Raw genomic sequence first — 27578 nt, forward strand, 5'->3', positions numbered from 1 at the left:
GACCTGTAAAGAGCTCTGAGTGGAGTGTCCAGAAAAGAGCTCTAGAAGTGTGAGGAGTTATTATTATTATTATCCCAAACCCTCCGGGCGGCAGGCAGGAAACGGCGCTGGCGAGAGTCCCGGCCGCTTACCCAGCTCGTCCCCGGAGGAGAAGATGGCGGAGCCCAGCCGGGAGTTGTAGTGGCTGTTGGCGAAGGCCGTGAAGCTGTGCTGCAGGCGGCGGTGCCTCACGTACAGGACGACGAAGCCGCCGCCCAGCGCCAGGAGCAGCAGGAAGAGCACGGGCACCACCACGGCCGCCACGTCCCCCGTCCGCCCGGCCTGCGAGGCCGCGGGGCTCCCCTCACCTGCGGAACGACACCTGGGATCAGAACCCGCCTCCGGGGCGCTGCTAACTGGCAGCCCCACTGGAGCTAAGCAGTGTGAGCCTGGCCAGTACCTGGATGGGAGACTCCTGGGAAAAACTAAGGCTGCTGCTGGAAGAGGTGTTAGTGGGGCCAGCAGGGGGCGCTCACCCTGCGGTCTGTGTGGGTCCTAATGCCCCAGTTTAGTGACGTGGACACTATACTGTAAACAAGAGCCATCCTTTGGATGAGATGTAAAACTGAGGTCCTGACTCGGAGGGGGAAAGAAAATTTCGTCTGATCTGCTGTTCCTCTACCTTCGCGTACGAGATCAGCTCCGCAATCTGGCCCTTACGAGGCCGAGACTCCCTCAGCTGCTCCTCCACTTCTCTCCAGAGAGAGAGGCACTGATGAGGGACCTCTGTCCGCGCAGGAACCCCGCTATTAAAGCGACAGCACCCCGTGGCAGCGCTAACTGCGGCTGCTGTGCGACCCGAGCAGCGGGCGAGCGGTCAAAGCTGATCCCAGACTCCAGCTGCCCAAGAGCAATCCGAGTGCCGCCCCGTGCCTGATCGAGGGCCGCGGCGTGAATCACAGGACCCCCCCCGCGCCCCCTCACCTGCGGCCAGCTCGTCGTACAGCAGCAGGGCGGGCTCCCCGCACAGCTGGCCGTTCAGCAGGCAGCGGGCCTGCACGGAGAAGGTGTAGTTGTGCCCCGCGAGGAGGCTGCTGATGCGGAGGAAGTTCTCGGTGGTGTTGCCCAGGCAGGTGCTGGAGTTGGTCACGCTGTCGTAGACGTGAACCTCGTACCCCTGCGCCGGCGGCAGAGAGAGCCAGAGAGATGGATGATGGGGCTTCCCCAAGTGTTAGAGCGCCGGCCCCCGGCGAACCAGCACGGTGCTTTTATTCTTGTCCCAGGCTGTCCCTCTAGGTTTTGCCCTGTTTTTACCCCATGTCCTCCTGTGGTCTTTGCACATTTACAGCCTCCCGAGCTAATTACCACAGCAATCACGGCCCCAATACGGGGCTACACTCACCCTGTTCTCGTCAAAGATCTTGTCCTTCAGCGCCAGGCTTTTCCAGAACAGGAAGATGTGGTCGTTCTCCGACAGGATCTTCAGGGCGTCCGGCGCCGGCAGAGGAACTGTGGACAGTCAGATAATATTTGCTGTTTGGGCTACAGCTACGAAGGGTCAACCGCAGAAGCTCTGAATCCTGTGAGCTGTTAAGTCACGCAAGGGGAATCGGTTCGGTTCAGGCCTGCTGTTGTAACAGACGAACTGCTGAAGCTCTGAATCCCTCTTTAGCTTTGAGCTGTTAAGTCACGCAAGGGGAATCAGTTCGGTTCAGTGCTGCCGGGGTGACAGACGAACTCTGAATCCCTCTTTAGCTGTGAGCTGTTAAGTCACGCAAGGGGAATCGGTTCGGTTCAGGCCTGCTGTTGTAACAGACGAACTGCTGAAGCTCTGAATCCCTCTTTAGCTGTGAACTGTTAAGTCACGCAAGGGGAATCAGTTCAGTTCAGTGCTGCCTGGGTGACAGACGAACTCTGAATCCCTCTTTAGCTGTGAGCTGTTAAGTCACACAAGGGGAATCAGTTCAGCTCCAGCCTGCCAGGGTGACAGGCGCAGATGGGGTGCTGACAGAGCAGGGGGTTCTTGGGTTGTGGGGAGCGGGGGTGTCACCTGTGCTGAAGGTGTAGCTGGCCTCCTTGCTCATGTTGGCCAGGCGCACGGTGACGCTGTAGCGGCCCCCGGGTTCGAGCGAGCGCAGGGTGTACTCCACGGTGTTGTTTGCCGTCTTCACCTTGAAGCTCCTCTCCGCCTTCCTCACTGTGTCCCGCAGGTGAATGGCGTAGGTCTGCAGAGAGAGGGGGGAGGGGACAGACGGGCTGAAGTACAGAACGGCACAGCAGCACTGCCATCAGAACAAGCAGGCCGTTCCTATAATGCTAGGAGACATTTCTGCAAGCGCTGCCCCCTATGACAATCCGCGGGCAGCAGGAGGAGGGGGCCGAGCCCGGGCCCTCGGTGCTCTTACCAGGGCCTCGCTGGGGTAGTCGCAGGGGGGCTGCCACTTGAGCGTGGCCTGGGTCTTGTCCACCCGCACCCTGTGCAGGTTGCGCGGCGGCAGCCGGTTGCTGGGGATCATCTTCACCACAGCGTAGTCCGAGGGGGGGCCGAGGTACGGGGAGACCACGCGCACCTGTCCCGGACACAGGCACACCGTGAGCTCTACAGGACCGGAGAGACACGCCTCCCGGGGGAAACAGCTAGCGCTTCCCGCTAGCCGCGGGAAAAACTCTAGCCCCAGCTCCCCGAGAGGGAGTACGGGTCTAGGGAGGACAGGAACAGGGCGGCAGAGGACAGAAGCTGGACCGGCAGCTCTCGTGTTACTGTGCGTGCACGCGCGCGGAGCGAACGAGACCGAGACGGGTCACGAGGGCGGCTGACCAGGAAGAGGTACTGCTCGTCGCCGTCCACGGTCACGGTCAGGTTGGTGCCGGAGGTGGTGAGGCGGTGTGGGCCGCGGTACAGCTCCAGGAAGGAGGTGGCATAGTACAGGCCGTAGAGCTGGGGAGAAGAGCACAGCAGATCGATCAATCAGTCGATTAATCAAGGTCTGTTTCTCAATGCAGGAACAGTACAGCCTACAGCGGGGCCCCGTAGTCACAGGGCGAGCTTCCGGCCGGCTCCTCCTCCTCCAGACCGCGCTCCGCCATGTTAGCGTAGGGAACGTTCGCGCTTTTCCACGCCGGCTACGAACGGGAGGACGCCCCCTTGCTAGCCCCGCTAGCCCCACACAGGAGCGCTCTCGGGCAACAGTGACCCTGCCTGCACGTCTAGGCTCGTACCCCTGAACCGGCAGTGAGGTTTAAATCAGCAGGGACAGAGGAAGGGGGAGGGAGAGCTCTTTCTGGGACAGCCTGCAGGCCACGAGGCTCTGGGGCCGTCCGTTCTCACACAGACCTCACCTGTGCTTCCGGGCCGGACCAGCTACAGTCCACGCTGCTCTGGTTGAGGGGCCGGGCCTTCAGCTGAGGTGGGTCGGGCCTGGTTCCGTGGGTCTGCAGGTGGGAGAAGGAGGTAGGGGTGTCCCCCACGCTGGTCTGCGCCCACGCCGCCACCTCGTACATTGTGCCAGCCGTCAGGTTGCCCACTGGAGCACAGGGGGAGAGGCGAGGCGGGTCGGGGTCAAGATCAGTATACAATCTCATGACTTCTACGACTTCACAGGAACGGGGACTCAAAAAAGGACACGGCCAACATTTCCACTTTTGCAGATGCCATCCTGGCAGGCATTTACAAGTCATTTCCCAGAATTGGGGAAAAACACGGTTGGCAACCATTATCTACAATGGGGCCTTGTTTCGTAGAAGGCTAGGTTTCGTCAACCTGATTTCCACCTAAACGGACTTCTTCAAATCAGAGATCATAGGTGTTAAAAGACGTTTTCAGAGCTCAAACATGGGCGCCGGGCCACCCCAGCGACGTAGACAAGTCGTACCTGTGTGAGTGGGGCTCGTGCCCTCGACGAAGACGGTTCTGTTCTCTTTGACGTGGGCGTCGAACACCCAGGACACGTCCACCACGAACCGCTTCACCTGGGGGGACACGCACAGCTGTCAGGCTGGGGGGGCCCCCACACGTCACGGGACGAAAGAGCTGACTGAAGAGCTTTTTCGTTTTTACTGGCTAAAAAGAGCAGCCGGGAGCCACTTATACAGTCAGCCCTGGCTTTTCCGCTGGTCGCCCCCCACCCCCCAAAAACTGGGGGAAGTCCAGGGCAGGCGACGGCGTTCCTGCGTGCGCAGCGGATCTGTTGTGTCTTTTCTCTGCGTTTCGTTGTTCGACTGACGTTTTATTGTGCCCCATATCTGTTCTTTTGATTACAAATGGGACCTAAACATGCTTTCTAGCTCTCGCGCTAGTAACACTGGACCTAAAAGACGCAAGAAAGTGATGACTTTGGCCGAGAGGGTCGCACTTTCAGACAGGTTAAAAGAACGACAATGGCATATATTGTTTATCGGGCAGAAAAATGAGATTCATTTGGCGCCAAGACTTTTATGCCTTTCCTGCGTCTCCCCCCTCCCTTTCCACGTGTCAGAAACTGCGAAAATCCAGCAACGTGCTCTCGAATGTTCTCTTAATTCCCCTCGAGTCGAAAAATTGTGTTTTTTTGGGGACTGGGGTTGTTTCGGAGAGGGTGGTCAACCGTTCGCGTTTTTGCATTTTTCGAGGTGAAAAACGAGGGATGGGTGTACTTGTGGCCATTTCGACAGCTGGGGTGTGTCGCCTGAGGGCGGTACCTTGTTCAAGGGTACAACCGCCCACGCCTCACCAGCTCCGACGTACTGCTCCTCCGCTCTGTGGTAAAATCAGGGCCTCAGAGGGGGCAGACAAAGGCACTGACCTGGTACTGGGCGCCGAGGCCGAGAGTCACGGTGAAGGAGCTCTCGGTGGTGCCGTCCAGCCGCACGGTGGGGGCAGGGAGAGCTGGGAGAGAGACGAGAGTCAGGCCCAGCCCCGGACACGCGCCAGCAGACCCGTTCCTACCTCACCCCGCGAGCGCCGCCTGAACGCACAGGACAGACCCCCGAGACGAGGGCGCGGCGCACAGCGGACGCAAAGACACACTCCCACCGAGTGCGGGGGTGAAGGAACGTCCATCTTGAACACGCGCGGCAGAAGAGCTGGCGCTGCGCACTGGGAAAAGCCAGTCACGCGAGTCTGGGTGCCTCTCACCTTTGCCCTTCTGGGGGGTGACCGACTTGACATCGCTCCAGTTCCCCACTCCCCGGCTCGTCACCGCGGCCACCTGCAACGAAAGCGGCACGACCGATACGGTGAAGGCGGTTCAGAGCAAAGCTGGCTTCTACGTCACTGACGAGCTGCGCGCGATGACACTGACCCTGACGTTGTAGAGCAGGTCGGGCTGCAGGCTCTTGATCTCCGTGTGGTCATTGCCGAGGCTGGAGCTGCGCTGGGAGGTCCACTGCCCACTGGCACTCTCACTGTACTCCACCTGAGTACAGACAGCAGCCTATGAGGGCCTGAACACACCGAGAGACAGACGGGCCGGGGGGCAGACAGGCCCCAGAGACAGACGGGCAGAGGGGCCGAGGGGCCCCAGAGACAGGCAGGAGGCTGAAAGGGAGAGGTATATAGGTACAGAGAGCAGTTTAGGGGCTGCGTGGACAGAGCGGCACACTCACGATGTACTCTCGAATGAGGCCGTGAGAATTGGCAGGGGGCAGCCACTTGCAGATCACGGTGCCATCCTCCTCCTCGCTGCTGGACAGCTCCAGATTCTGGGGGGCATCCGGCACTGCAGCGACACCCAGACACCATGAGCACGCAGAGCCCCTAACCGCTCTGGGCGCAAGCCAGCTGAGCTCTGCACCACTGCAGCACGGCACAAAACACCCCTCTCGCTCGCAGTGCAGCGAACCAGGGACAGAACACAGGAGAAACAGGCACGAGGCTTAACTGGGGCTCATCCTGCAGTGCAGTCAGGACAATTACTGACCAACACAGTGCTGGGGATGTGCTGTGTCAACTGCACATGCAGAGATAAGAGAGAGATCACTTTATTTCTTGCATTAGGAATTTGTCTTTTCGCGTACCCCAGCTTGCTCTCCGTGACACACAGAGACAGGGAGAGAAGCTTGGGGTAAGAGTAGTACAGTGCACCTGGAGCAGTTGGGGTTCAGGGCCTTGCTCAGGGGCCCAACGGAGTAGAATTCCTCTGCCGGCCACGGGATTTGAACCGGCAACCTTCCAGCCACAGGCGCAGATCCTGAGCCACAGAGCCACCTCTCCGCCCAATAATGCAAATAAAGACCAAGTGTAGCAGAACGACACTACAGCCATGCCTACTAATATTACCACAGCTGGCACTGCCCTTATCTCAATTTTCCACATAACGTCTGTCTTTCTCCGACCTGTTATTTTAACGTTTGTTTGCATCTGTCTTCTTTCTGCATTTATTTGCATTCCGATAGAGTGAGCTCCGCCCGAAGGATCAGCCCCTGTTACGTCTGAATTCCCTCCCTTCGATTTCCGCCTCGTCACCCGCCATCCCTTCGAGACCCTGTGGGGGTTCGGGGTGCCGTGCTGGACCGGACGGGGGGGGGGGAGGGGGGGACTCACATCCTTCCGGCGTGCGCAGGGTGACGACCTCGTTGCTCTTGTGCAGCTTGCTGAGACACTGCACCTGCACTTTGACCTGGTAGGTGGTGTCCGGCTTGAGCAGCGTCAGGCTGTAGCTGGACTTGCTGGTGTGAGTCTCCACCGTACTCCACTGCGAGCCCACCTGCCTGGAGAGACGGAGGGAGAGTGGGGGGGCGGACACGCGATACCACACGAGGCGCAGGGGGACTTCTAGAGGGGAACCCAGGGGGGAGCGGAGCTCTTACCTGTAATAGACCACGAACGTGCAGGAGTTCAGCGGCAGGTTCTTGGGTCGGGACCAGGTCAAGGTCACGGTGCCGGAGAAGTCCGCAGTCCAGCGCAGATTCTGAACTTTATAGGCCAGGGAGTCGGCTGGAGAGGACAGAGCCGATTAGCTCGAGAGACAGAGAGAGACAAGACCCCCACCGGATACTGAACAAAACAGGTTGAGTGTTTCTCTCCTCATTCTGCCCAGCCTGCGTTGCTCCTGGCTTGGGAAATGTTAAAGTAACGCCAACAGCATACATTTCACTCCCCTGAGCTGCTGCTCGGACAACAGCCCACATTCTGCCGCAGCTCTCTCTCTCTGGGTTTCGGGGTCCGGGAGTCCTTACCGGAGCAGTTGGCCTCGTCGCTCTGGTCGGAGCAGTCGATGAAGCCGTCGCAGCGCTCGCTGGGGGACACGCAGGCCTCGCCGTCCGCGCACAGCGTCCCGTTGACGCAAGTCAGGGCCCCGCGGGTGGCTGGGAGAGGAGCAGACAGGGGGGCGACGGTCACTTACCGCCGCTCAGGGCGCACGTGGGCTCTATGTGCCCGCGAATAAGCGCACACTCCAGGACGGCAGCCCAGCCCCACCCAATGAGCAGCAAAACCAGAAGAGGGGCCCTATCCTACGATGAAGAGAGGGAAATCTCTTGCCCTGCGCGGTCTCTTGTTGGTGCCATTCCTCCAAGCCCTTTTCAGAGTCACATTTTCAGAGTGACAGAGTAAAAACAGCTTTGTGACGACATGATCCTGACTGTCTATACACTGCTTGAGAAACTGTGAAACCGATCATCTCCTACAGGCGACCCAGCTTCTGGGGGGCCTTGTCTTCTGGTTTGTTTCCAATTAAGCAATCCACTGAATTCTTTTCGACATTCAACTACATAAAAGGGTGGCGGCATTGGTGACGCAGGGGTGAGCATTGCTGCCTCACAGCGCCGAGGCCCGGGTTCGAATCCTGGGGGGTGCCTTCCGGGTGGAGTTTGCATGTTCTCCCCCCGGGCGCTCCGGTTTCCTCCCACACTTCCTAGGCTCCGGTGGCGCCATCGGCCGGAGCAGCAGTGCAAAGTCATGCCAAGGTGGGGAGTTCAAACCCCACCTGGCGCAAAGTCCCATTTCATTTTTAAAACCCGACATCAACCCATCATCAATCCATGCAAGTGGATGTTGGGGCCGGATTATCATAGTTTGAGAAATAAACTTTAAAGTTTGACTTGGATTTGCACAATGAAAGAGTCCCTCCAAGCCTGTTGCCCCTGCCTTTTCCCTGGCCTGGCTCCGAAACTGCGGCTGTCCGGTCCTTCGCAGCAGCTCAGGGAACAGGGATTTCTGCTTTAGTCCCTTCCTGTGGAGCAACGTCACTTTTCACAGGGAGGTTAACTGGCTTCTGGGAAAACTGGCCCTGTGGTGTGAGTGTGTGAGCGTCTGTGTGTGGCCCTGCGATGGACTGGTGTCCTGTCCAGGGTGTACCCTGGCTTGTTCCTATCGCTCAACCACAACTCTGAATGAGAGGTGCGACACGACCCCCCCCACACACACACACACTGTAAACAGTCTCACGGCTCGGATCATGCACTGACGCCAATTCTACCTTGGGAATGGCTTGCCAATAAATGCATTCTGGGAAATTCTTCCATTCCCGTGGGTTCTGGATTTGCGGGAAGAACGGAAAACTTGCGCGGCGCACCCGCAATCCCGCGGCCCGTGACCCACTCACACGGGCCACTTGCCCCCCGAAACGTGTACTCACGGCAGCCCAGCTCGTCGGAGCCGTCCGGACAGTGCCTCCGCCCGTCGCAGCGCTGCCAGTAGGGGATGCAGGCCGGGGGCTGCCGGCAGCGGAACTCGGACCCGTCGCAGGCGCCGGGCGGGGCCGGGGAGGGGCCCGCGGGGCGGAGGGGCGTGGTGCTCGTCCCGCCTGAAAGACAGCCCCGGGGGAAAGAGAGGTGAAGAGAGCACACCTCCCCCCCAGACGGACGGGATGGAGATCGAGACGGCATACGAGCCGGGCGGCGGCTCGCACACCGGCGCCAGCAGCCGCGGGAGTCCAGTCCCCCAGCCTGCCCCGAGACCAGAGACGCGTCCTCCCACCTTCACCCCCGGGAACCCCGACGTCAACCCCTTCCGGCCGGCCTGGCGGGGATCACCAGCCCTGGCGACGGACCGTCGCGTCTCTCGCAGGAGCCGGAGTGCCGAGGAGCCCCCCGGACCGCCCCCGGCGCAGAGGGAGGGTCCAATAAGCAGCGGCCGGCACCCCAGGGTTACCCTGTTACCCTGCTCTGGGCTGTCGGCAAGAGGCTGTGCTCTGGCTTGACGGTGTAACGAGCCCCTCTCTGCCCCCGAAGCGTGTGCCCCTTCGTCACCCCGAGGCACTCACCAGCGGGGCAGTCTTCCTCGTCGCTGCCGTCGGGGCAGTCGGCGTAGCGATCGCACACCCAGCTGTCGACGATGCAGGCCCCCGAGGTGCAGCGGAACCGGTTGGGGGGGCAGGAGGCGGGGCCGGCGGGCGTGGTGCGCTGGGGCCACACGTCTGATCCTGCGGGGGCAACAAGACGACAGCGCCCCGAGGTCAGCGCTTGACCTTTCACCTCCGCGCTCCTGGCCTGTCCAGGCAGGACACAGACCCACGCAGGACTTCCTCGGGAGGACCCTGCCAGCGAACACCTCTACACGAAGGGGGGCGGGAGTGTGAAACAAGCTACCCGGCCATCGAGAGAGGAAGCTCAGGTCGCTCTTTCGCTGCACTGCACTGCAGGACGGAGCCGGAGATCAAGGTCAGTGGCGTAGGCACCCGAGTACAACGAAAAGCTCACCTGCATGTTCTCCCTCCCATGACAAATGACATAATGGGTGACTTAACACTGACACAGAAAATGACATCACAGCTCTTGGAGACAGGAACAGGGCAGCAGCAATCATTCAACCAGCATTTAGAGAGCAGCCGTGTGCAGAATTCAGCAGTGGCCGTATTTTCAGCTCCATGCAAAATTGAAGTGCTGGCAGTATTTTGAGCTCAGAGGGGTGTAAGCAGGGGGAGGATTTCAGAGGTGGGTTTCAGGAGTCTTATGGCTGTGGGGTAGAAGCTGTCTTTGATCCTAGAGGTTGTGGCTTTTATAGAAAGTAGAAGAATAAATAATTCCTCACACTTCTAGAGCTCTTTTCCACTCAAAGCTCTTTACAGGTCATGGGGATCCCCTCCACCCCCACCAGTGTGCAGCCCCACCTGGATGATGCTCCAGTCCTCTCCCCACACACCAGCTCTCAGTGGGGAGGAGAGCAGAGTGATGAAGCCAGTTCAGAGATGGGGGTTATTAGGAGGCCATGACTGGGAAAGGCCAGGGGGGAATTTGGCCAGGACACCGGGGTAACACCCCTACTCTTTTTGAGGAACACCCTGGGATTTTTAATGACCGCAGAGAGTCAGGACCTCGGTTTTACGTCTCATCCGAGGGACGGCGCCTGTTTACAGTGTAGTGTCCCCGTCACTATACTGGGGCATTAGGACCCACACAGACCGCAGGGTGAGCGCCCCCTACTGGCCCCACTAACACCTCTTCCAGCAGCAGCCTCAGCTTTCCGAGGAGTCTCCCATCCAGCTACTGGCCAGGCTCACACTGCTGAGCTCCAGTGGGGCTGCCAGCTGGGGGCTGCAGGGTGACAGGGCTGCTGGAAGGAAGAGTGAAAAGGTGTGTCCCCAGGGCGGCTCTGGCCCTATGTCACTGGGTTCTATTCATGGCGGGTCTGAGGCGGCGTGTGGTGAAGACAGTCTGGATGGAGGGGAGTTCTGGAGCAGTGAAGGCCCCAGCTGCCCCCACCTCCTTCTGTAATCTTTCCTGGTCAGGAGCTGAGCCACGGGCCTGGGGGGGGTTTGGTGTGTGGGGCGCGTGCGGGGCGCACCTGAGCAGTTGGCCTCGTCAGTCCAGTCCCCGCAGTCGTCCTCGCCGTCGCACCTCCACCAGCTGGGGACGCAGCGGCGGTTGCGGCACTCGAACTGGAAGTACAGGGAGCAGCCGGGCGCCTCCGTGGGCGAGCCTGCGAACACACGGCGGGGGACAGGAGCCGGGGTCACGCTCACGCCTGCCCCTTCAACTGCAGAACAGGCAAGGTCTGAAAGCAACACTACAGCCCCCCCGACTAAGATGTCTGACAATCTCTGTCCTGCAAGATCGGCTCTGTCCACAAGCTCTGTCTGCTCTGTCCATGGGCTCCGTCTGCTCTGTCCATGGGCTCCGTCTGCTCTGTCCACGGGCTCTGTCTGCGGGCTCTGTCTGCTCTGTCTGCTCTGTCCACGGGCTCTATCTGCTCTACTAATGCGCGGCTCGCAGGCTTCACTCCCTGTTATCAGACCCCAGTTCAGGACAGCACTGAGAGCCGCCTTGTACTGTCTTTAAATCTCAAAGAGTACTTTCAGCAGCCGCGGTTTTCCAACGACGCACACGGCTCGTTCCGGATTAATAATAACAACGCCGAACGAGCCCGCTGCCCGTGGCGCTGGCGCGCGGATTATTTTCGAGCCCGAGCTGCGATCTCAGGGTGCGTGGGGCCAGTGGGACAACGGCGCTTGTGCTCCCCGAATCCGGCGCTCACCGCAGTTGGCCTCGTCGGAGTAATCGCCGCAGTCGTCCATCCCGTCGCACTTCCACTCCAGGCTCACGCACATCCCGTTGGCACAGCGGAAGTTGGAGGGGTCGCAGGTCTTCTCGAACTCCGGCTGCGTGGCTGAAGGGGGGGGGCAGAGGGGCAGGCTGTCAGCGCCGAGCTCCCACACCGGACACAGAGCAACGGGGGGGGCCACTCGAGTCCAGACCCCCTTGCGGAGCCCCACGATGCCGGAAAACCCCAAGCGGGGATCCAGCCAGCCAGATCACGGCCTGCAGCCACGTCACCCTGCAGCCCCCAGCTGGCAGCCCCCCTGGAGCTCAGCAGTGTGAGCCTGGCCAGTACCTGGATGGGAGACTCCTGGGAAAGCTGAGGCTGCTGCTGGAAGAGGTGTTAGTGGGGCCAGCAGGGGGCGCTCACCCTGTGGTCTGTGTGGGTCCTAATGCCCCAGTATAGTGACGGGGACACTACACTGGCCCTTACCAATCATGGCCTCCTAATAATCCCCATCTCTGAACTGGCTTCATCACTCTGCTCTCCTCCCCACTGAGAGCTGATGTGTGGTGAGCGTTCTGGCGCACTATGGCTGCCGTCGCATCATCCAGGTGGGGCTGCACATTGGTGGTGGTGGAGGGGATCCCCATTACCTGTAAAGCGCTTGGAGTGGAGTGTCCAGAAAAGCGCTATATAAGTGTAAGCAATTATTATTATTATTACACTGTAAAAAGGCGCCGTCTTTCGGATAAGACGTAAAACTGAGGCCCTGACTCTCCCAGAGTGTTGCTCAAAAAGAGTAGGGGTGTCCCTAGGGGTGTCCAGGCCAAATTTCCCCCTGGCCTTTCCCAGTCATGGCCTCCTAATAATCCCCATCTCTGAACTGGGGGTGGAGGGGATCCCCACGACATTTCAAGAGCTTTGAGTGGGGTGTCCAGAAAAGCGCTACATAAGTGTGAGGAGCTCTCATCTCTCCATCTCTCGCGAGCGGGGCCGAGAGGGAGGGGACTCACAGCAGCCAGCGTAACTGGCGTCCTCGTCGGAGCCGTCCTCGCAGTGCCGCACGCCGTCGCACACCATCGACTGGAACAGGCACTGCCGGCGGCTCCGGCACACGAAGTCCATGTATCGCGTGCACAAGGGCTCTGCGGGGGAGAGCGAGCGAGAGTGAGCGAGAGTGAGAGAGAGTGAGAGAGAGGGGCAGGAGAGCACGCGGAGAGGGGCCCCCTCCCGGAGACTGACCGCAGTTCTGCTCGTCGGCGCCCCCTGGGCAGTCCTCCCTGCCATCGCAGTGCCGGGTGGCGGGCAGGCAGGTGCCGTTGCTGCACTTGAAGCCCTTGCAGTGATCGCCCGCTGCACAGGACAGACACGGAGACAAACAGCATGAGCCGTATGCCTCTCGGTTAACGAAATGTCAGCGGGGTCTCAGCGTGTGCTGTGAGCCTGGTGTCATTACTGTCACAGTGCTGGAGAGCTTGCCCTGGGGTCGAGTACTCAGTGATGCTCCCGAGGTGTGCAGCCTGGCAGTGCTGTGTGGTAGTACTGCTGCAGAGCAGTGAATGTGCATCAGCACAGTGTTGCAGTGCAGTGTGAGTGCAGTGTGCAGTGTGCAGTGTGCAGTGTGCAGTGTGGCAGTGTGGCAGTGGGCAGTGTGCTGTGTGTCAGTACAGCGTGCAGCGTGTTGTGCAGTGTGCAGTGTGTTGTGTGCAGTGTGCAGTGTGTCAGTACAGTGTGCAGTGTGCAGTGTGGCAGTGTGCAGTGTGCAGTGTGGCAGTGTGGCAGTGTGCAGTGTGCAGTGTGGCAGTGGGCAGTGGGCAGTGTACAGTGGGCAGTGTGGCAGTGTGCAGTGTGCAGTGTGGCAGTGTGGCAGTGTGCAGTGTGCAGTGTGCAGTGTGGCAGTGTGGCAGTGTGCAGTGTGGCAGTGTGCAGTGTGGCAGTGTGCAGTGTGCAGTGTGCAGTGTGGCAGTGTGGCAGTGTGCAGTGTGGCAGTGTGCAGTGTGCAGTGTGCAGTGTGGCAGTGTGCAGTGTGCAGTGTGGCAGTGGGCAGTGGGCAGTGGGCAGTGTGGCAGTGTGGCAGTGTGCAGTGTGCAGTGTGGCAGTGTGCAGTGTGGCAGTGTGCAGTGTGGCAGTGTGGCAGTGTGCAGTGTGCAGTGTGTTGTGTGCAGTGTGCAGTGTGCAGTGTGTCAGTACAGTGTGCAGTGTGCAGTGTGGCAGTACAGTGTGGCAGTGTGCAGTGTGCAGTGTGCAGTGTGCAGTGTGGCAGTGTGCAGTGTGCAGTGTGGCAGTACAGTGTGCAGTGTGCAGTGTGCAGTGTGGCAGTGTGCAGTGTGGCAGTGTGGCAGTGTGCAGTGTGCAGTGTGCAGTGTGCAGTGTGTCAGTACAGTGTGCAGTGTGCAGTGTGGCAGTACAGTGTGGCAGTGTGCAGTGTGCAGTGTGCAGTGTGGCAGTGTGGCAGTGTGCAGTGTGCAGTGTGGCAGTACAGTGTGGCAGTGTGGCAGTACAGTGTGCAGTGTGCAGTGTGGCAGTACAGTGTGGCAGTGTGCAGTGTGCAGTGTGCAGTGTGGCAGTGTGCAGTGTGCAGTGTGCAGTGTGCAGTGTGGCAGTGTGCAGTGTGGCAGTGGGCAGTGTGGCAGTGTGGCAGTGTGGCAGTGTGCAGTGTGCAGTGTGGCAGTGTGGCAGTACAGTGTGGCAGTGTGCAGTGTGCAGTGTGGCAGTGTGGCAGTGTGCAGTGTGCAGTGTGCAGTGTGGCAGTACAGTGTGGCAGTGTGCAGTGTGCAGTGTGCAGTGTGGCAGTGTGGCAGTGTGCAGTGTGCAGTGTGCAGTGTGGCAGTACAGTGTGCAGTGTGCAGTGTGCAGTGTGGCAGTGTGCAGTGTGCAGTGTGCAGTGTGCAGTGTGGCAGTGTGCAGTGTGCAGTGTGGCAGTACAGTGTGGCAGTGTGCAGTGTGCAGTGTGCAGTGTGCAGTGTGCAGTGTGCAGTGTGGCAGTGGGCAGTGTGGCAGTGTGGCAGTGTGCAGTGTGCAGTGTGCAGTGTGGCAGTACAGTGTGGCAGTGTGCAGTGTGCAGTGTGCAGTGTGGCAGTGGGCAGTGTGCAGTGTGCAGTGTGGCAGTGGGCAGTGTGCAGTGTGCAGTGTGCAGTGTGCAGTGTGGCAGTGTGGCAGTGCTCCGCTCACCGCAGTGCTTGGGGTCCTCATCAGAGCCGTCCTGACAGTCGTCGTCCCCGTCGCACACCCAGCGCTGTGGGATGCAGTGGCCCGTGCGGCACTGGAAACTGTCTGCCTCACAGGTGTGGTGCCCGGCTGGGGAGGGACCAGAGGGACACGCTCAGCCCACACAGAGTCCACACCAACAGGGCCCAAGACAGTGCCGGTTCAACCCCGGCGTTTCAACTGTAAACACTTTCAACCCTACTCGATGGGCTCGGCTCGACACTCCAGCGCCAGGAGTGGACCTTTCGTCTCAGAATTTAAGCTGCCCCCCCCCACCCCCCGGGTCTCACTGGTGCAGTTGGCCTCGTCGGACCAGTCCCGGCAGTCGTTGTCGCCGTCGCAGCGCCAGGTCGCGTGGATGCAGACGCCTCGCGCGCACTTGAACTCGTCCTCGCGGCACTGGTGGCTCTCTGGAGGAGAAGACGCAGAGAGGCCAGTGAGACAGGTGCCGCGCAAGGCCCTGGGCTGCCATCGCAGGACGTGCGATCGGTGTCCCGCCAGCGGAGCCCGTCTCTGGCTATCAGGCGACTGCCCGGGATTCACCAGGGGCTGTCCTTGTGGCACAGTGAGCCTGGCACCGGTCCTAGCCTTGCAGATCTGGCCCTCAGAGGTGCCCAGGGCCCCACCACAACATCACCTCCGTGAACCCCACCAAGACCACCCCGCCCATCGGACTTCACACCCCAAGGGGAGAGAGCGAGGCGAACGACAGAGGGCGAAGAGACGCCCGGGGCCTCCCCGCCGACTCACCGCAGTCGTTTTCATCGCTGTTGTCCCCGCAGTCGTCCTCGTGGTCACACTTGAACGCCAGGGGGATACAGGAGCCCGAGGAGACGCAGCGGAACTGCACGTCGGGGTCGCAGGATGTGGTGGCTGGGCAGAGAGAGAGCTCAGATCATAAGGCTGGGCCGAGCAGATACCGCTGCGCCCAGAGATGAGCCGGGAGAGAGAGAGACAGGGAGAGACAGAGGACAGGAGCTGGGCAGACAGGGGGAGAGAGGAGGAGCTGGAGGACAGGAGCTGGGCAGACAGGAGGAGCTGGAGGACAGGAGCTGGGCAGACAGGAGGAGCTGGAGGACAGGAGCTGGGCAGACAGGAGGAGCTGGAGGACAGGAGCTGGGCAGACAGGGGGAGCTGGAGGACAGGAGCTGGGCAGACAAGGGGCAGAGAGGAGGAGCTGGAGGACAGGAGCCAGGCAGACAGGGGGAGAGAGGAGAAGCTGGAGAACAGGAGCAGACGGGGAGCCGGGCAGACAGGGGGAGAAGCAGGAATACTCACGACACCCCTGCTCGTCGCTCATGTCCCCGCAGTCGTTGTCGCTGTCGCACTGCCAGATACTGCTGATGCAGTTCCCGTTGGAGCAGCGGTACTGGCTGGGCAGGCAGGAGTGCTCTGCGGAGGAGCCAGGAGAAGTGTGTTGGGAAAACAGCCTGCAGCTCTGCAGCTTGAAATCGTCCACGAAAGGGCTAAGAGAAGACCTGCACGTCTTCCCTCGCCGCCTCACTGTCCTGTCCAACTGTCCAGCGTCCTCTCCCCCTCACCTGCCTTGACGCAGGTGTGGTTCTGCATGTGGTAACCGGAGGGACACTGGCACTGCTGCCCGGAGGTCATGTTGGCGGAGACCACCCCCTCGGGGCAGACGCAGGTATGGCGATGGCCAGGCTGGGGCAGGCACAGCAGGCTGCAGGGCTGGTCAGCGCAGGCGTTGTGTCCTGGGGGGGGGGGGGGTGAACTCGCATACTCAAACAGGCAGCCCCAAAACCCAGTCTCTCAGAGCCCCAGGACTTCTGATCTTCTGCTTCCTATCTCATAAACCATCTTGATGGTCATGGTGGCTGATGAAGATCCAACAGCTGATGCACATCTTTACTAAGATCGCCTGCACATCTTTTTAAGAGATTGTACTCCTGTGCACCTTCCATTCCGTCCTACCTATCGACGAAACTCCTTGTTAATCCTGTGGAATTTTGTTTCTCTCAGAAACTTGAGCTTATCTCAAGGCTGTAAGGGAGGGGAGGCACTGTGATCTCTGGAATTCTGGCCAGACGGCCAACTACAACTTCTCTTCATAGCTGAATTGTTCTGAACATGATCTTAACCATACACCCCGTCAAATTCTTTGTAACCATGGAAATCTTGACGTTACCAAGTTGTATAAAGGTAACTGCTTGCTTTGCATTCTCTGAACATTCTTACTATTGAGGTGTTCCTTGTATGTATACAATAAAGCCTATCTGTTTCCACTCTCACCCAGGAGCAAGAACTCTGTTACAACACTATCAAAAACAGTCATTTTAAGCCGGTGCCTTAATTCCCTGTGACAGCCGCAAACCCAAAGCCTTTGGCTCAAATAAGTGAGGACTATTCTTTATAACTGTTCGCTGAACCTAATCAGATGGCATCTCGCCTGCCAAAACAGAGCTCTGCAAGGGCCACCTGTACCCACACGCAGAGTGGTGGCGGCAGCGAGCCCGGGACACACCTCGGGTCTTGCCCTTGTAGAAGATCTTGAGGTCCATGACTCCAGTCAGGCGCCCCACGAGCTGCTCGCTGTTCTTGGAGCCCGTCTTAGGGGCTCTGAAGATGCCCATCCTGGACCAGTCGTCCCAGTAGATCTCGTTCTGAAATCGGGAACGAGACACAAAGAGGGTCGTGGGGGTCGTGGGGGGAGGTCAGACTGGGCAGAGCAACGGTCTGCACGATTTCATGGCAACTAATGTCGTCTGTGAAGATACGAATAATAATTCCTCATAGCGCTTTTCTGGACACTCCACTTAAAGCTCTCTACAGGTCATGGGGATCCCCTCCACCCCCACCAGTGTGCAGCCCCACCTGGATGATGCTCCAGTCCTCTCCCCACACACCAGCTCTCAGTGGAGAGGAGAGCAGACTGATGAAGCCAGTTCAGAGATGGGGATTATTAGGAGGCCATGATTGGGAAAGGCAAGGGGGAAATTTGGCCAGGACACCGTGGTAACACCCCGACTCTTTTCAAGAAACACCCTGGGATTTTTAATGACCACAGAGAGTCAGGACCTCAGTTTTACGTCTTATCCTAAGGACGGTGCCTTTTTACAGTACAGTGTCCCCGTCACTATACTGGGGCATTAGGACCCACACAGACCGCAGGGTGAGCGCCCCCTGCTGGCCCCACTAACACCTCTTCCAGCAGCAGCCTCAGCTTTCCCAGGAGTCTCCCATCCAGGTACTGGCCAGACTCACACTGCTGAGCTCCAGTGGGGCTGCCAGCTGGGAGCTGCAGGGTGATACAGCTGCTGGCAAAAGACGATCGGGACATACTTCTCCCCAACTGGAAATCGAACCCGGGCAGCGGTGGCGAGAGCACCAAAGCCTAACCCCTAGACCGCCAGGGAGAGCCGTGCTATGTGGTCTGCGGAGGCCCGCGGATCTGAACCCGGTCCCTCATCAGGCGCGGACCAGCGCCCTACAGCACGAGCCACAGCGCCCATCGTCTTCTCGCTCTGTATGGAACGGGGGCTCGTACCTTGAAGACGGCGATGGCGTAGGGGTGGGGTAGCCCCTGGTACAGCACGGTCCGCTGCCCCCCCGCGAAGTCCGCCCTCTCGATGCGGTCCCCGAAGGCCTCCGTCCAGTAGATCCAGCGGTCGTCGACTGTGATGCCGTTGGGCCAGCGCACGCCCGCGGACACGATGCAGGACACGTTGGAGCCGTCCATCCAGGCGCGGTACACCCCCGCGGCCCGGTCCCCCCAGTCGGTCCAGAACATCATGCTGGGAGGACAGGGGACGGGGCTGAGACGCGGAGCACCCACCCCGAAAACAATCCCAAGTGCCCCACCTCTCCGCACTCAAGGGAAATTTCATACCGATTCAAGATCGGTTCTTTTTAGACTGATGTGAAAGATCCCCCTTTCTGACAGCGCGGCACCTGGAACTGTGATGCCCCAGGCAGCTCGTAGGAATGCGGTTCGTGACACCATCCTCACTGAGAGCTGGTGTGTGGGGAGAGGACTGGAGCATCATCCAGGTGGGGCTGCACACTGGTGGGGGTGGAGGGGATCCCCATGACCTGTAATGGGGTCCCATTTCTTTAAGGGCCTAGTTAATCTTACAGCTCAGTCAAATTGATTAAATTGATTATTATGTACAGTACAGGCTGAAATTCATTGCCCTCCCCTACACCAGCATGAGACACCAGAGCCCCACCTGGATGATGCTCCAGTCCTCTCCCCACACACCAGCTCTCAGTGGGGAGGAGAGCAGAGTGATGAAGCCAGTTCAGAGATGGGGATCATTAGGAGGCCATGACTGGTAAAGACCAGGGGGAAATTTGGCCAGGACACTGGGGTAACACCCCGACTCTTTTCAAGAAATGCCCTGGGATTTTTAATGACCACAGAGAGTCAGGACCTCGGTTTTATGTCTCATCCGAAGGACGGCGCCTTTTTACAGTATAGTGTCCCCATCACTATACTGGGGCATTAGGACCCACACAGACTGCAGGGTGAGCGCCCCCTGCTGGCCCCACTAACACCTCTTCCAGCAGCAGCCTCAGCTTTCCCAGGAGTCTCCCATCCAGGTACTGGCCAGGCTCACACTGCTGAGCTCCAGTGGGGCTGCCAGCTGGGAGCTAATAATCGGATCCAAGCGTTTCATTTACAGCTGCTCCCAACCGACGCAACCACCTGCAAAACCGCGTTCGCAAACTGAAAGGGGCGAAAGGAGCTGGGTGCCGTCAGCGGAGGGCCCTACCTCTCGCTCGGGATGAGAACCAGGGCTCTGGGGTGCTCCAGCACGGTGGAGTTGAGCAGGGTGCGCCGCAGGTCTCCGTCCGGGTTCGACACCTAGCCAGAGGGAGGGGGGGGGGGGGGGGCGTGAGTGCTCTGCGCCGCTGGGCCCCGTGCGCGATCGCGCCCGTGCCCTCCCACCTGGCCACCCCCCCCTTCTCACCTCCATTTTCTGCGCCCCCGCGTCCACCCAGTAGAGCAGCCGGCTGACGGGGTCAAAGGCCAGCGCCTCCACGTTCTGCAGCCCCTTCCTCACGATGACCTCCTGGACGGAGCCGCCGTCGAGACACAGCCGCTGCGGGAGCACACGGACACGTGAGAGCCGCGCGCGGACACCCCCCCCACCCCGCCAGGCCCGCCGCGCCCTCCCGGGGGGCCGGGTCTGACCTGGATGGTGTCCAGCGCGATGTCGGCCCAGTACAGGCAGTTCCGGTCGTAGTCGAAGTCCAGGGCCACGGCCTCCCGCAGGCCGGAGAGCGGCAGGGTCTCGTCCGTGCCGGAGGACAGGTCGTAGCGGTGAATCGAGCCGCGCAGGGCGTACAGGAGGAACTCGTTGCTCTCTGAGGGGAGCGGACGGGCCAGTCAGAGCCGGAGCGGACACGGACCCAGACCCGGCCGCCCCCTCCACTGATCTATCCCACCCCCCACACTTTTGGACCAAGGGATTTTTCACTTACTTAACTTGCGTCCTAAAAAACAGTTGTACTTAGTCACCGGTCAGATAACTCCACTCACCCCGAATTCACGGTTACTACATCGGACTGTTTGACGTGCAGGAGGGCTATCCGTCCGGGAACGGCACATTCCACAGCGTCTGCGTTACTGGGCCCCAACATTATGACCAGCTTGTTTGCTCAGGTGGACCGATCCCTCGCAGCAGTTGATCCGTATACTTACAATCGCCATATAACTAGGACCGTATAGACGTTTGTGCTTTCTCTTGGTTTTACAACTGTTTTTTCTTCCCGATTCAGAACCTCGTTACCGTGGATGTAGCTGCAAAAATGAACGCCTGTGGTATTTTGTCGCTCCGGGCAAAAATAACCGCGAGAGGGCTGATGGACGAGAAACTGTGCTTCACCGCTAGATACCAGATGGCTCATCTTTACCACAGTCAGTGGCATGGTTGCGAGATTTCACTTGGGTAGTTGCAACGGCTGCATTTCAACAGAAATATCATTGCCCCCCTCAGAATTTCAGACCACGGGGCGCACTGATGCCTGGGGCCCCCCCAGGCACCCCGCAGAACACCGTCAAGGCTCAACGCCTGCAGGCCGACTCAAACGTGGTCCCCTGACCCGAGGTCCGGACGCTAGGCGCATTTTCGTGCGCGGCCTCCGAAAGAGGCCAGTCTCACCTCCCACGGGACAGGGCAGCACCTCTCCGTCCATCCTGGCCTCCACGTCTCCTCCGCTGCAGGTGTCCCCCGCTATTTTCCTGTACCTGCCCAACAAACACACACGCGCACACTCTGCTCATGTGTCTGGGCCACATCAGGAGGGAGCGCATTTTTACATCGGCTCACCGAACTGACGGTCTCGTCCTGCTGGTTGCGTGGACGAGGCCTAAGGGTTTCTACGACTACTTGTTCCAGCTGATCACGCTCGTCAGAGTTGGGCCCTGCATTAGCAGAGCGCCAGGTCGCGGGTAACAGACCCGTCGTGAGAGACTGCTGGACGTTTTGGTTCATGGCCTTTGATTAACAGCTCTTCCCAATATCCTTTTCAACCTGTGCTTGCACCTCGTTATGCTCCTTGTCTCGAGCTGGATATTGTTCTTTTCTTAATTGATTTTTTTTAATTAATTGATTTTTTCATTTGATTAACTTAACTGAATCTGTGCTGTGCTTCAATCAGTATAATTTAACCTGCTGTCATCTATACTTATCATAACATCACTTTATTGGCCCTATACAATTTCTTGCATTAGGAATCATCTTTTCACACACCCCAGCTTGCTCTCCATGAGACACACAGACAGGAAGAGAAGCTGGGGGTCAGAGCGCAGGGTCAACCATTTATACGGCGCCCCTGGAGCAGCTGGGGTTCAGGGCCTTGCTCAGGGGCCCAACGGAGTAGGATTCCTCTGCCGACTTACACCAATGCCACCTATCCTGTCCCTTTCTACTTTTCGTTAAGCTCGGTTTCACTCCTCCACAGTCTGCTTGCCTGAAACTGCAAAGCAAACGGCTACAGCCGGGTGTTTGTGAACCAGAGGGCATGAGCACAGGGAAGGGCTACAAAGAAAACATGATTTTGGTAAAAGATGGACAGTAAACCGCAGTTTTCTTCGCCCACCAATAGATGGTGCTGTTGCAGCAGCCCTGAGTGATTTTATTCATGTAAACGCTGGGCCGTCTGGCACGCAGAGGAAGAGAAATAAATACACATCTGCTCTGACAGCTGCTCCAAGTGAAGCTGAAGAAAGCATGATCACAAGCAGACGGGTGCGGGCACATGTCCGCAGAGTCAGGGTTTACGGCTGTAGAGGAATGGGCTCTCACCCCCTGGTGCGCCGGTAAGTGGTGCCCACCGGGCAGGGCACAGGAGGGGCGTACAGCCGGCCGGAGAACTCGGGGTCGGGCACGCACACCTCCAGAGACAGGTCCTCACTGAGCTTGAAGCCGTAGTCACTGAAGGACAGAGGAAGAACAGAGTGACTGGCTGCGGCAGGGCAATTCACATTAAACTCTAGCTCTAGTGCAAGTGATCACATTACTTCTGTCCCGGAGTCCCTGCACTGGCTTCCTGTCGACTCTCACGTGTAAGGCTCTGCATGGCTGGGCACCACAGTACCTGTCTGAACTACTGTCGTCCTACTCCCCAGCTCACAACCTTCACTCTTCTAATTCTGGTCTCCTATCTGCCCCCCAAGCCCGTCTACACTCTATGGGTGACAGGACCTCCTCCTGCTGCGCTCCCAAGCTCTGGAACTCTCTCCCCAAGGATATCAGAGAGTCACCTTCTCTAAACTCCTTCAAACCGACTCAAAACCTTCTTCTTTAGAAGACCCTTTGCTTAACTGGTTCTGTTCATACCCCTCTGCTCCTGCCTTATTCAGTATCCCCACTACTGTCTCCTCTCACTGTGTATTCTCATTGTGCATATCATGTGTATTTTTTTTGTTTGTTTTTGTAGTTCTGTAAAGTGCTTTGAGAAGCTAAACTTTAAAGGTGATGTATAAAATAGTTTATTATTATATTTTATTAAGCTCAGGAGCAGACTTCACCAGCGTCTGTGTGGCTTTCCCCTGAACCTCAGCTCCTCCCGCTGGATATTCAAACTGAACAGCTGTTTGGGACTGCAGCTCCCTGGCCCCCCCGCCGCCACGTCGCTGCCGGCCGCTCACCACTCGTAGTCCTGGCGCGTGCAGGAGCAGTTGGTCACGGTGATGGGCCGGTCGAAGTCCTCGCCGTTGAAGCAGGTGGCGTGCGCCGTCCTGCGCTTGAACACGGCCTTCCTGCCCAGCAGGCACTCGTTGCCGCGCTCGTCCGAGGGGGACCACAGCTTGTAGTCGCTCTCCGTGCAGGGCACCCCTGTCGCACGGCCGGGAGAGAGGCACGGGCTGACCGAGCTTCCCCGCGGGGTGCGGAGACGTCCGGCCTGCCCCCCAGCCACCCCCACCTATCCCCCTCGCCCCAGTCCCCTGCTATACCCCTCCCCCCTCTCTGCCCCCCCGGCTATCCCTCTCCCTTCTCCCTCCGGTCCCCCAGCTATCCCTCTCCGCACCCCCACTACCCCTCTCCCCCCCCCTCTCCGCACCCCCGCTATGCCCCAGGTCCCCCGCTCTCCCCCTCCCCCCTCCTCCCGGGTCCCCCGCTATCCCTCCCCCCCTCTGCTCTCCCGCCCCGCCCTCACCCAGCACGTCGGAGGCGTTGATCTGCAGGATGAGCCAGCTGTGTGGCCGGTCAGCGTACGAGCCGAAGACGGTGAAGAGCGTGCTCTTCTCCCCCGGCTCCGTCAGCAGGCCGTACACCACCACGCTGCTCTGGGAGAAGGCGAACTCCTTCCAGGTCTCGCCCTCGTTCGTGCTGAACCTGCACACACACACACAGGTCCGCTAGCTCTGCTGGTGGCGCCCACAGCTGCCATCGCAGTTCTGGCGTTTCGGCGCGTCTCGGTGTGTCTCGGCGCTCTGATGTGGCTCTGCAGCTTTGCGGTTTCACATCTAATGGGGTTGTGGGGCTCAAATGTGTTTTCAGCAAACCTGGTCACTTCAAGCTGTTTATGGCGTCGGGAGACGTTCTAGGACAGGTCTTTATACAAAGCCTTATGCCAGTCTCGTGTGCACAAACCATTTTCTGTGGCTTTGCAGCCAAGACAACCGGTTTAATCTTTGATTTGCCTCATAAAACAACTGCACACCCCACGTCTAGATCTGCTTTCCATTGCAAAACGGCTCCAGTCAAACGAGCTTCTGTGTTAACCAACAGGCGGGGAAGTCCGAGCCTGGGCGGTCCAGCGGGTTTCGAAACAAAGCAGGCTCTTCAGACCTGGAATAACTGTGTCATGCAAGTGATTTGATCCCTGCACTGACGGCGATCAGGGAAGTCAGCTTTGATCAACACAAGGTGCACAGAGCTCTTAACACGTGCGGCACTGGCATGGTCTCGCAGAGGAGGTAACAGTTAAGCTAGAGATCCCCGCCAACACGCTGAACAACCTTGAGGCCGTGAGGGTCAGTTTCCAATTCAAGAAACGACCTGTTTCATCGATCAACAGCTGCTCCTGGTCTTTCAGAACGGGCGGTTTAAGGGGATCTAGAAACCCTACACGCCAACCGAGCAAGATGGGCCTCTCTGTCGTTTTCCTGGACGGGGTCTCTCCAGGACCAGGCCCTGGTCTACCCGGTCTCGCGGCGAAGGGGGTCATACTTGGAAAACGAAGGAAAACGGGAGGACAGGAGCTGTAATGGCGGAGTAGGCGAGGGCGCAGACTCACTTCAGATGCGTGGTGGGGCCCCCCTGGGCGATGGCCACCAGTATCCCCCCATGGTCGCCCCAGCTGTAGTAGTGAGGACCGGCCAGCGCCTGGGACAACAGCACACGAGCGCAGTCATTACACACATCGCAGAAACCACAACTTGTCTTACAGTGGGCTACACAAAGAGAGAGAGTCAGGACTGCTCTAAGAATAATTCCTTACATTTATATATACATATAGCGCTGTTCTGGACACCCCACTCAGAGCTCTTTACAGGTCATGGGGATCCCCTCCACCCCCACCAGTGTGCAGCCCCACCTGGATGCTGCTCCAGTCCTCTCCCCACACACCAGCTCTCAGTGGGGAGGAGAGCAGAGTGATGAAGCCAGTTCAGAGATGGGGATTATTAGGAGGCCATGACTGGGAAAGGCCAGGGGGGAATTTGGCCAGGACACCGGAGTGACACCCCTACTCTTTTCAAGAAACGCCCTGGGATTTTTAATGACCACAGAGAGTCAGGACCTCGGTTTTACGTCTCATCCGAAGGACGGTGCCTGTTTACAGTGTAGTGTCCCCGTCACTATACTGGGGCATTAGGACCCACACAGACCGCAGGGTGAGCGCCCCCTGCTGGCCCCACTAACACCTCTTCCAGCAGCAGCCTCGGCTTTCCCAGGAGTCTCCCATCCAGGTACTGGCCAGGCTCACACCTGCTGAGCTCCAGTGGGGCTGCCAGCTGGGAGCTGCAGGGTGGTCTGGCTGCTGGCCATCACAGCTCTTTTCCATGTCCTAGTATTTCGACTGGGCCGACGTTGAGTGGTTTTCACTTATGTGCTCCGAACACCAATGCCATTTTTACACAACCTAATTTCATCTCGCATCTTGAGGTCATTTCGCCTACGCGGAGGTCACACACTGTCTGTAGTTTCTGTGGTGGAGGCAGGACTGCTGACGCCTCCACCGAGAGCAGGAGATTGAAAGTTTTGGCTCGGGGGTTGTTTTGTTTTTTTGTTTCGTCTTGGTGCTCATTATTGAACTTGCAACTGCAGAGAACCCACATCACAGAACACACCCAGTTTTCCTTTCCTATACCAGCCCCCGGATTATTACTGCAGCAGCTTTCCGAGTTTCCAAGCTGCACAGGAGGGATCCCTGCTCTGACCAGCAGGTGGCGCTGTAAGGCCCGGCTCGCTCACCTCTCTCCACCTTGCCCCCGCGCTGCTGGACACGTACACGTTGGGCTTGTTGGCCAGGTTCCTCCCCACCGAGCCTGCGGAGAGACAGCGGAGGGCTGGGGTGAGGGGGGGAGGGGTTCAAGGCCGCGACCCGCCCTGGAAACCAGAAACGGCTCCTGCTTCAGGCCGCAGCCTCCCGTCACAGAGAGAACAGTCTCAAACAAACTCACTCCTCCCCCCGCCCCCCGCCTCGCAGAAGCGCCAGGCGACAGCGCCCAAGTGCAGCCTCAGCAGAGAGACCAAAGCCACACAGACGGAGATGAAAGGAGGAGGAAGCTGAAAAAAAACAAACAGGTGGCACCTCGATACGGGCCGCACGCCTTGTCAAACAAAGCTGCGAGCACACCCTAGGGCCCACAGGGGCGCTCCGCCATCCGACGGCAGGCACGGAGTCACAGCCCTGTGAGCTGAGCCCTGGATCTGGCGGGGGGGCTCTGTAGCGGGGGCGAAAATTCAGCTTCTGCTGCTGTTTTCACGAGCCAAGACAAAAACCGAGTCCCTGCACGCAGTGGCACCGGTAAAGAGAACAAACCGCAGGATTCACAGCCTTTAGAGAATGCCGTCCCCCCCCGTCTCCAAAACACACAGTCAGGTGGAAACCGCTACGGTGTGCGCGCGCCACGCCTTTAATAAACACTGGCGGGACCTGGCGCGGGCACGTACACACCGCCCGCAGCCAGGGTGACAGCAGCGGCCGTCCCCCAGGAAAGCACGGCGATCTGTTCCAGCAGCGCGAAGCCGGTGAGACGGTCCGGCCTGCGCAGGGGGGCAGCGGGCTTGCTAACTAGCGAGGAACGTGAAGTTTGGAGCCAGGACTCGGACACGGCAGCTGTCAGGCGCCATTAACCCCCAGAGCATGAAGTTTACTGAAGACTGGGACCCAGACGCCCGGCTTGCGGGATAATAATAATAATAATAATAATAATAATAATAATAATTGCTTACACTTATATAGCGCTTTTCTGGACACTCCACTCAAAGCTCTTTACAGGTAATGGGGTCTCCCCTCCACCCCCACCAGTGTGCAGCCCAACCTGGCTGATGTGACGGCAGCCATAGTGCGCCAGAACGCTCCCCACACACCAGCTCTCAGTGGGGAGGAGAGCAGAGTGATGAAGCCAGTTCAGAGATGGGGATTATTAGGAGGCCATGACTGGTAAGGACCAATGGGAAATTTGACCAGGACACCAGGGTAACACCCCTACTCTTTTCGAGAAACACCCTGGGATTTTTAATGACCACAGAGAGTCAGGACCTCGGTTTTTCGTCTCAGCCAAAGGACAGCGCCTGTTTACAGTGTAGTGTCCCCGTCACTATACTGGGGCATCAGGACCCACACAGACTGCAGGGTGAGCGCCCCCTGCTGGCCCCACTAACACCTCTTCCAGCAGCAGTCTCAGCTTTCCCAGGAGTCTCCCATCCAGGTACTGGCCAGACTCACACTGCTGAGCTCCAGTGGGGCTGCCAGTTTGTGAGTCGCACGGTGATGTGGCTGCTGGCAATGCAGCCCGGCGGTGTGTTGTCTGTCGGGCTGTGGGCGCTAATTACCGCCGGCTGCCCTGGCACTGCCAGCTGCTCCAGGAGCTGTAATTACAGAGGCTATGCCGCAGCGCCGCCTCTCTCCGAGCCCGTCACCTAATAATGACTTAATTAAAGGTTTAAACCGCTTCCCAGTGCGCAGAGTGCACTTCACAAAACCGATGCTCTTGGCGAGGCTGCAGCGCGGGCACACGGCAGCGAGCTTCTGCGCGGCACCCTCACAGCTGGCATCTGCCCCCGCCGTGGCAGGAGGGAGGGGGGAGCAGGGAGGTTATCAGTGTGCTGGGCCGGTTAGATCAGCTTCCCTCTGAGCGAGAGTGCAAACATGGGCCCCCACACAGGGACACAGACGCCCAGGACTCGCCTGCGCAACAGGATCAAGAACTGAAAGTGGTCAGCCGCCGAGCTCTTAAAGAAGAACTGCAATCGCAATTTCTTTTTTTGACAGTATAGAACAAAAAAAAAAAGACGGACTTGGAATGAAGCACCAAACTGCGAGCTCTGTGCAAATTCTGTAAGTCGCAGTGTTG

The 27578-nt window shown here is 58.8% G+C and overlaps 1 protein-coding gene across 2 annotated transcripts in view; it reads right to left on the reverse strand.

The window, feature by feature from the left end:
* The window catches only part of sorl1 (sortilin-related receptor, L(DLR class) A repeats containing), a 60696-nt gene that overhangs the window by 3050 nt on the left and 30068 nt on the right, over positions 1–27578 (reverse strand). For both annotated transcript variants that reach the window (XM_088620107.1, XM_088620105.1), the window contains exons 11-47: positions 25471–25544; positions 24293–24381; positions 23210–23388; positions 22701–22887; positions 21856–21984; positions 20710–20795; positions 19740–19912; positions 19516–19647; positions 19318–19409; positions 18090–18336; positions 17067–17205; positions 16126–16296; positions 15863–15976; positions 15335–15457; positions 14875–14994; positions 14549–14674; positions 12620–12730; positions 12391–12522; positions 11372–11503; positions 10682–10816; positions 9162–9320; positions 8535–8702; positions 7135–7263; positions 6766–6892; positions 6500–6666; positions 5563–5675; positions 5259–5372; positions 5093–5165; positions 4761–4843; positions 3852–3948; positions 3319–3503; positions 2798–2917; positions 2385–2549; positions 2030–2204; positions 1382–1488; positions 964–1156; positions 132–347 (exon numbers count right to left, since the gene is read on the reverse strand). In XM_088620107.1, the coding sequence (XP_088476233.1) occupies positions 132–347; positions 964–1156; positions 1382–1488; positions 2030–2204; positions 2385–2549; positions 2798–2917; positions 3319–3503; positions 3852–3948; positions 4761–4843; positions 5093–5165; positions 5259–5372; positions 5563–5675; positions 6500–6666; positions 6766–6892; positions 7135–7263; positions 8535–8702; positions 9162–9320; positions 10682–10816; positions 11372–11503; positions 12391–12522; positions 12620–12730; positions 14549–14674; positions 14875–14994; positions 15335–15457; positions 15863–15976; positions 16126–16296; positions 17067–17205; positions 18090–18336; positions 19318–19409; positions 19516–19647; positions 19740–19912; positions 20710–20795; positions 21856–21984; positions 22701–22887; positions 23210–23388; positions 24293–24381; positions 25471–25544 (5082 nt within the window). The remainder of the gene's footprint in view (positions 1–131; positions 348–963; positions 1157–1381; positions 1489–2029; positions 2205–2384; positions 2550–2797; positions 2918–3318; positions 3504–3851; positions 3949–4760; positions 4844–5092; positions 5166–5258; positions 5373–5562; positions 5676–6499; positions 6667–6765; positions 6893–7134; positions 7264–8534; positions 8703–9161; positions 9321–10681; positions 10817–11371; positions 11504–12390; positions 12523–12619; positions 12731–14548; positions 14675–14874; positions 14995–15334; positions 15458–15862; positions 15977–16125; positions 16297–17066; positions 17206–18089; positions 18337–19317; positions 19410–19515; positions 19648–19739; positions 19913–20709; positions 20796–21855; positions 21985–22700; positions 22888–23209; positions 23389–24292; positions 24382–25470; positions 25545–27578) is intronic.

The sequence above is a fragment of the Lepisosteus platostomus genome, chromosome 25 (genome assembly GCF_059453375.1).
Source record: "Lepisosteus platostomus isolate fLepPlt1 chromosome 25, fLepPlt1.hap1, whole genome shotgun sequence".
NCBI classification, from domain to species: domain Eukaryota; kingdom Metazoa; phylum Chordata; class Actinopteri; order Semionotiformes; family Lepisosteidae; genus Lepisosteus; species Lepisosteus platostomus.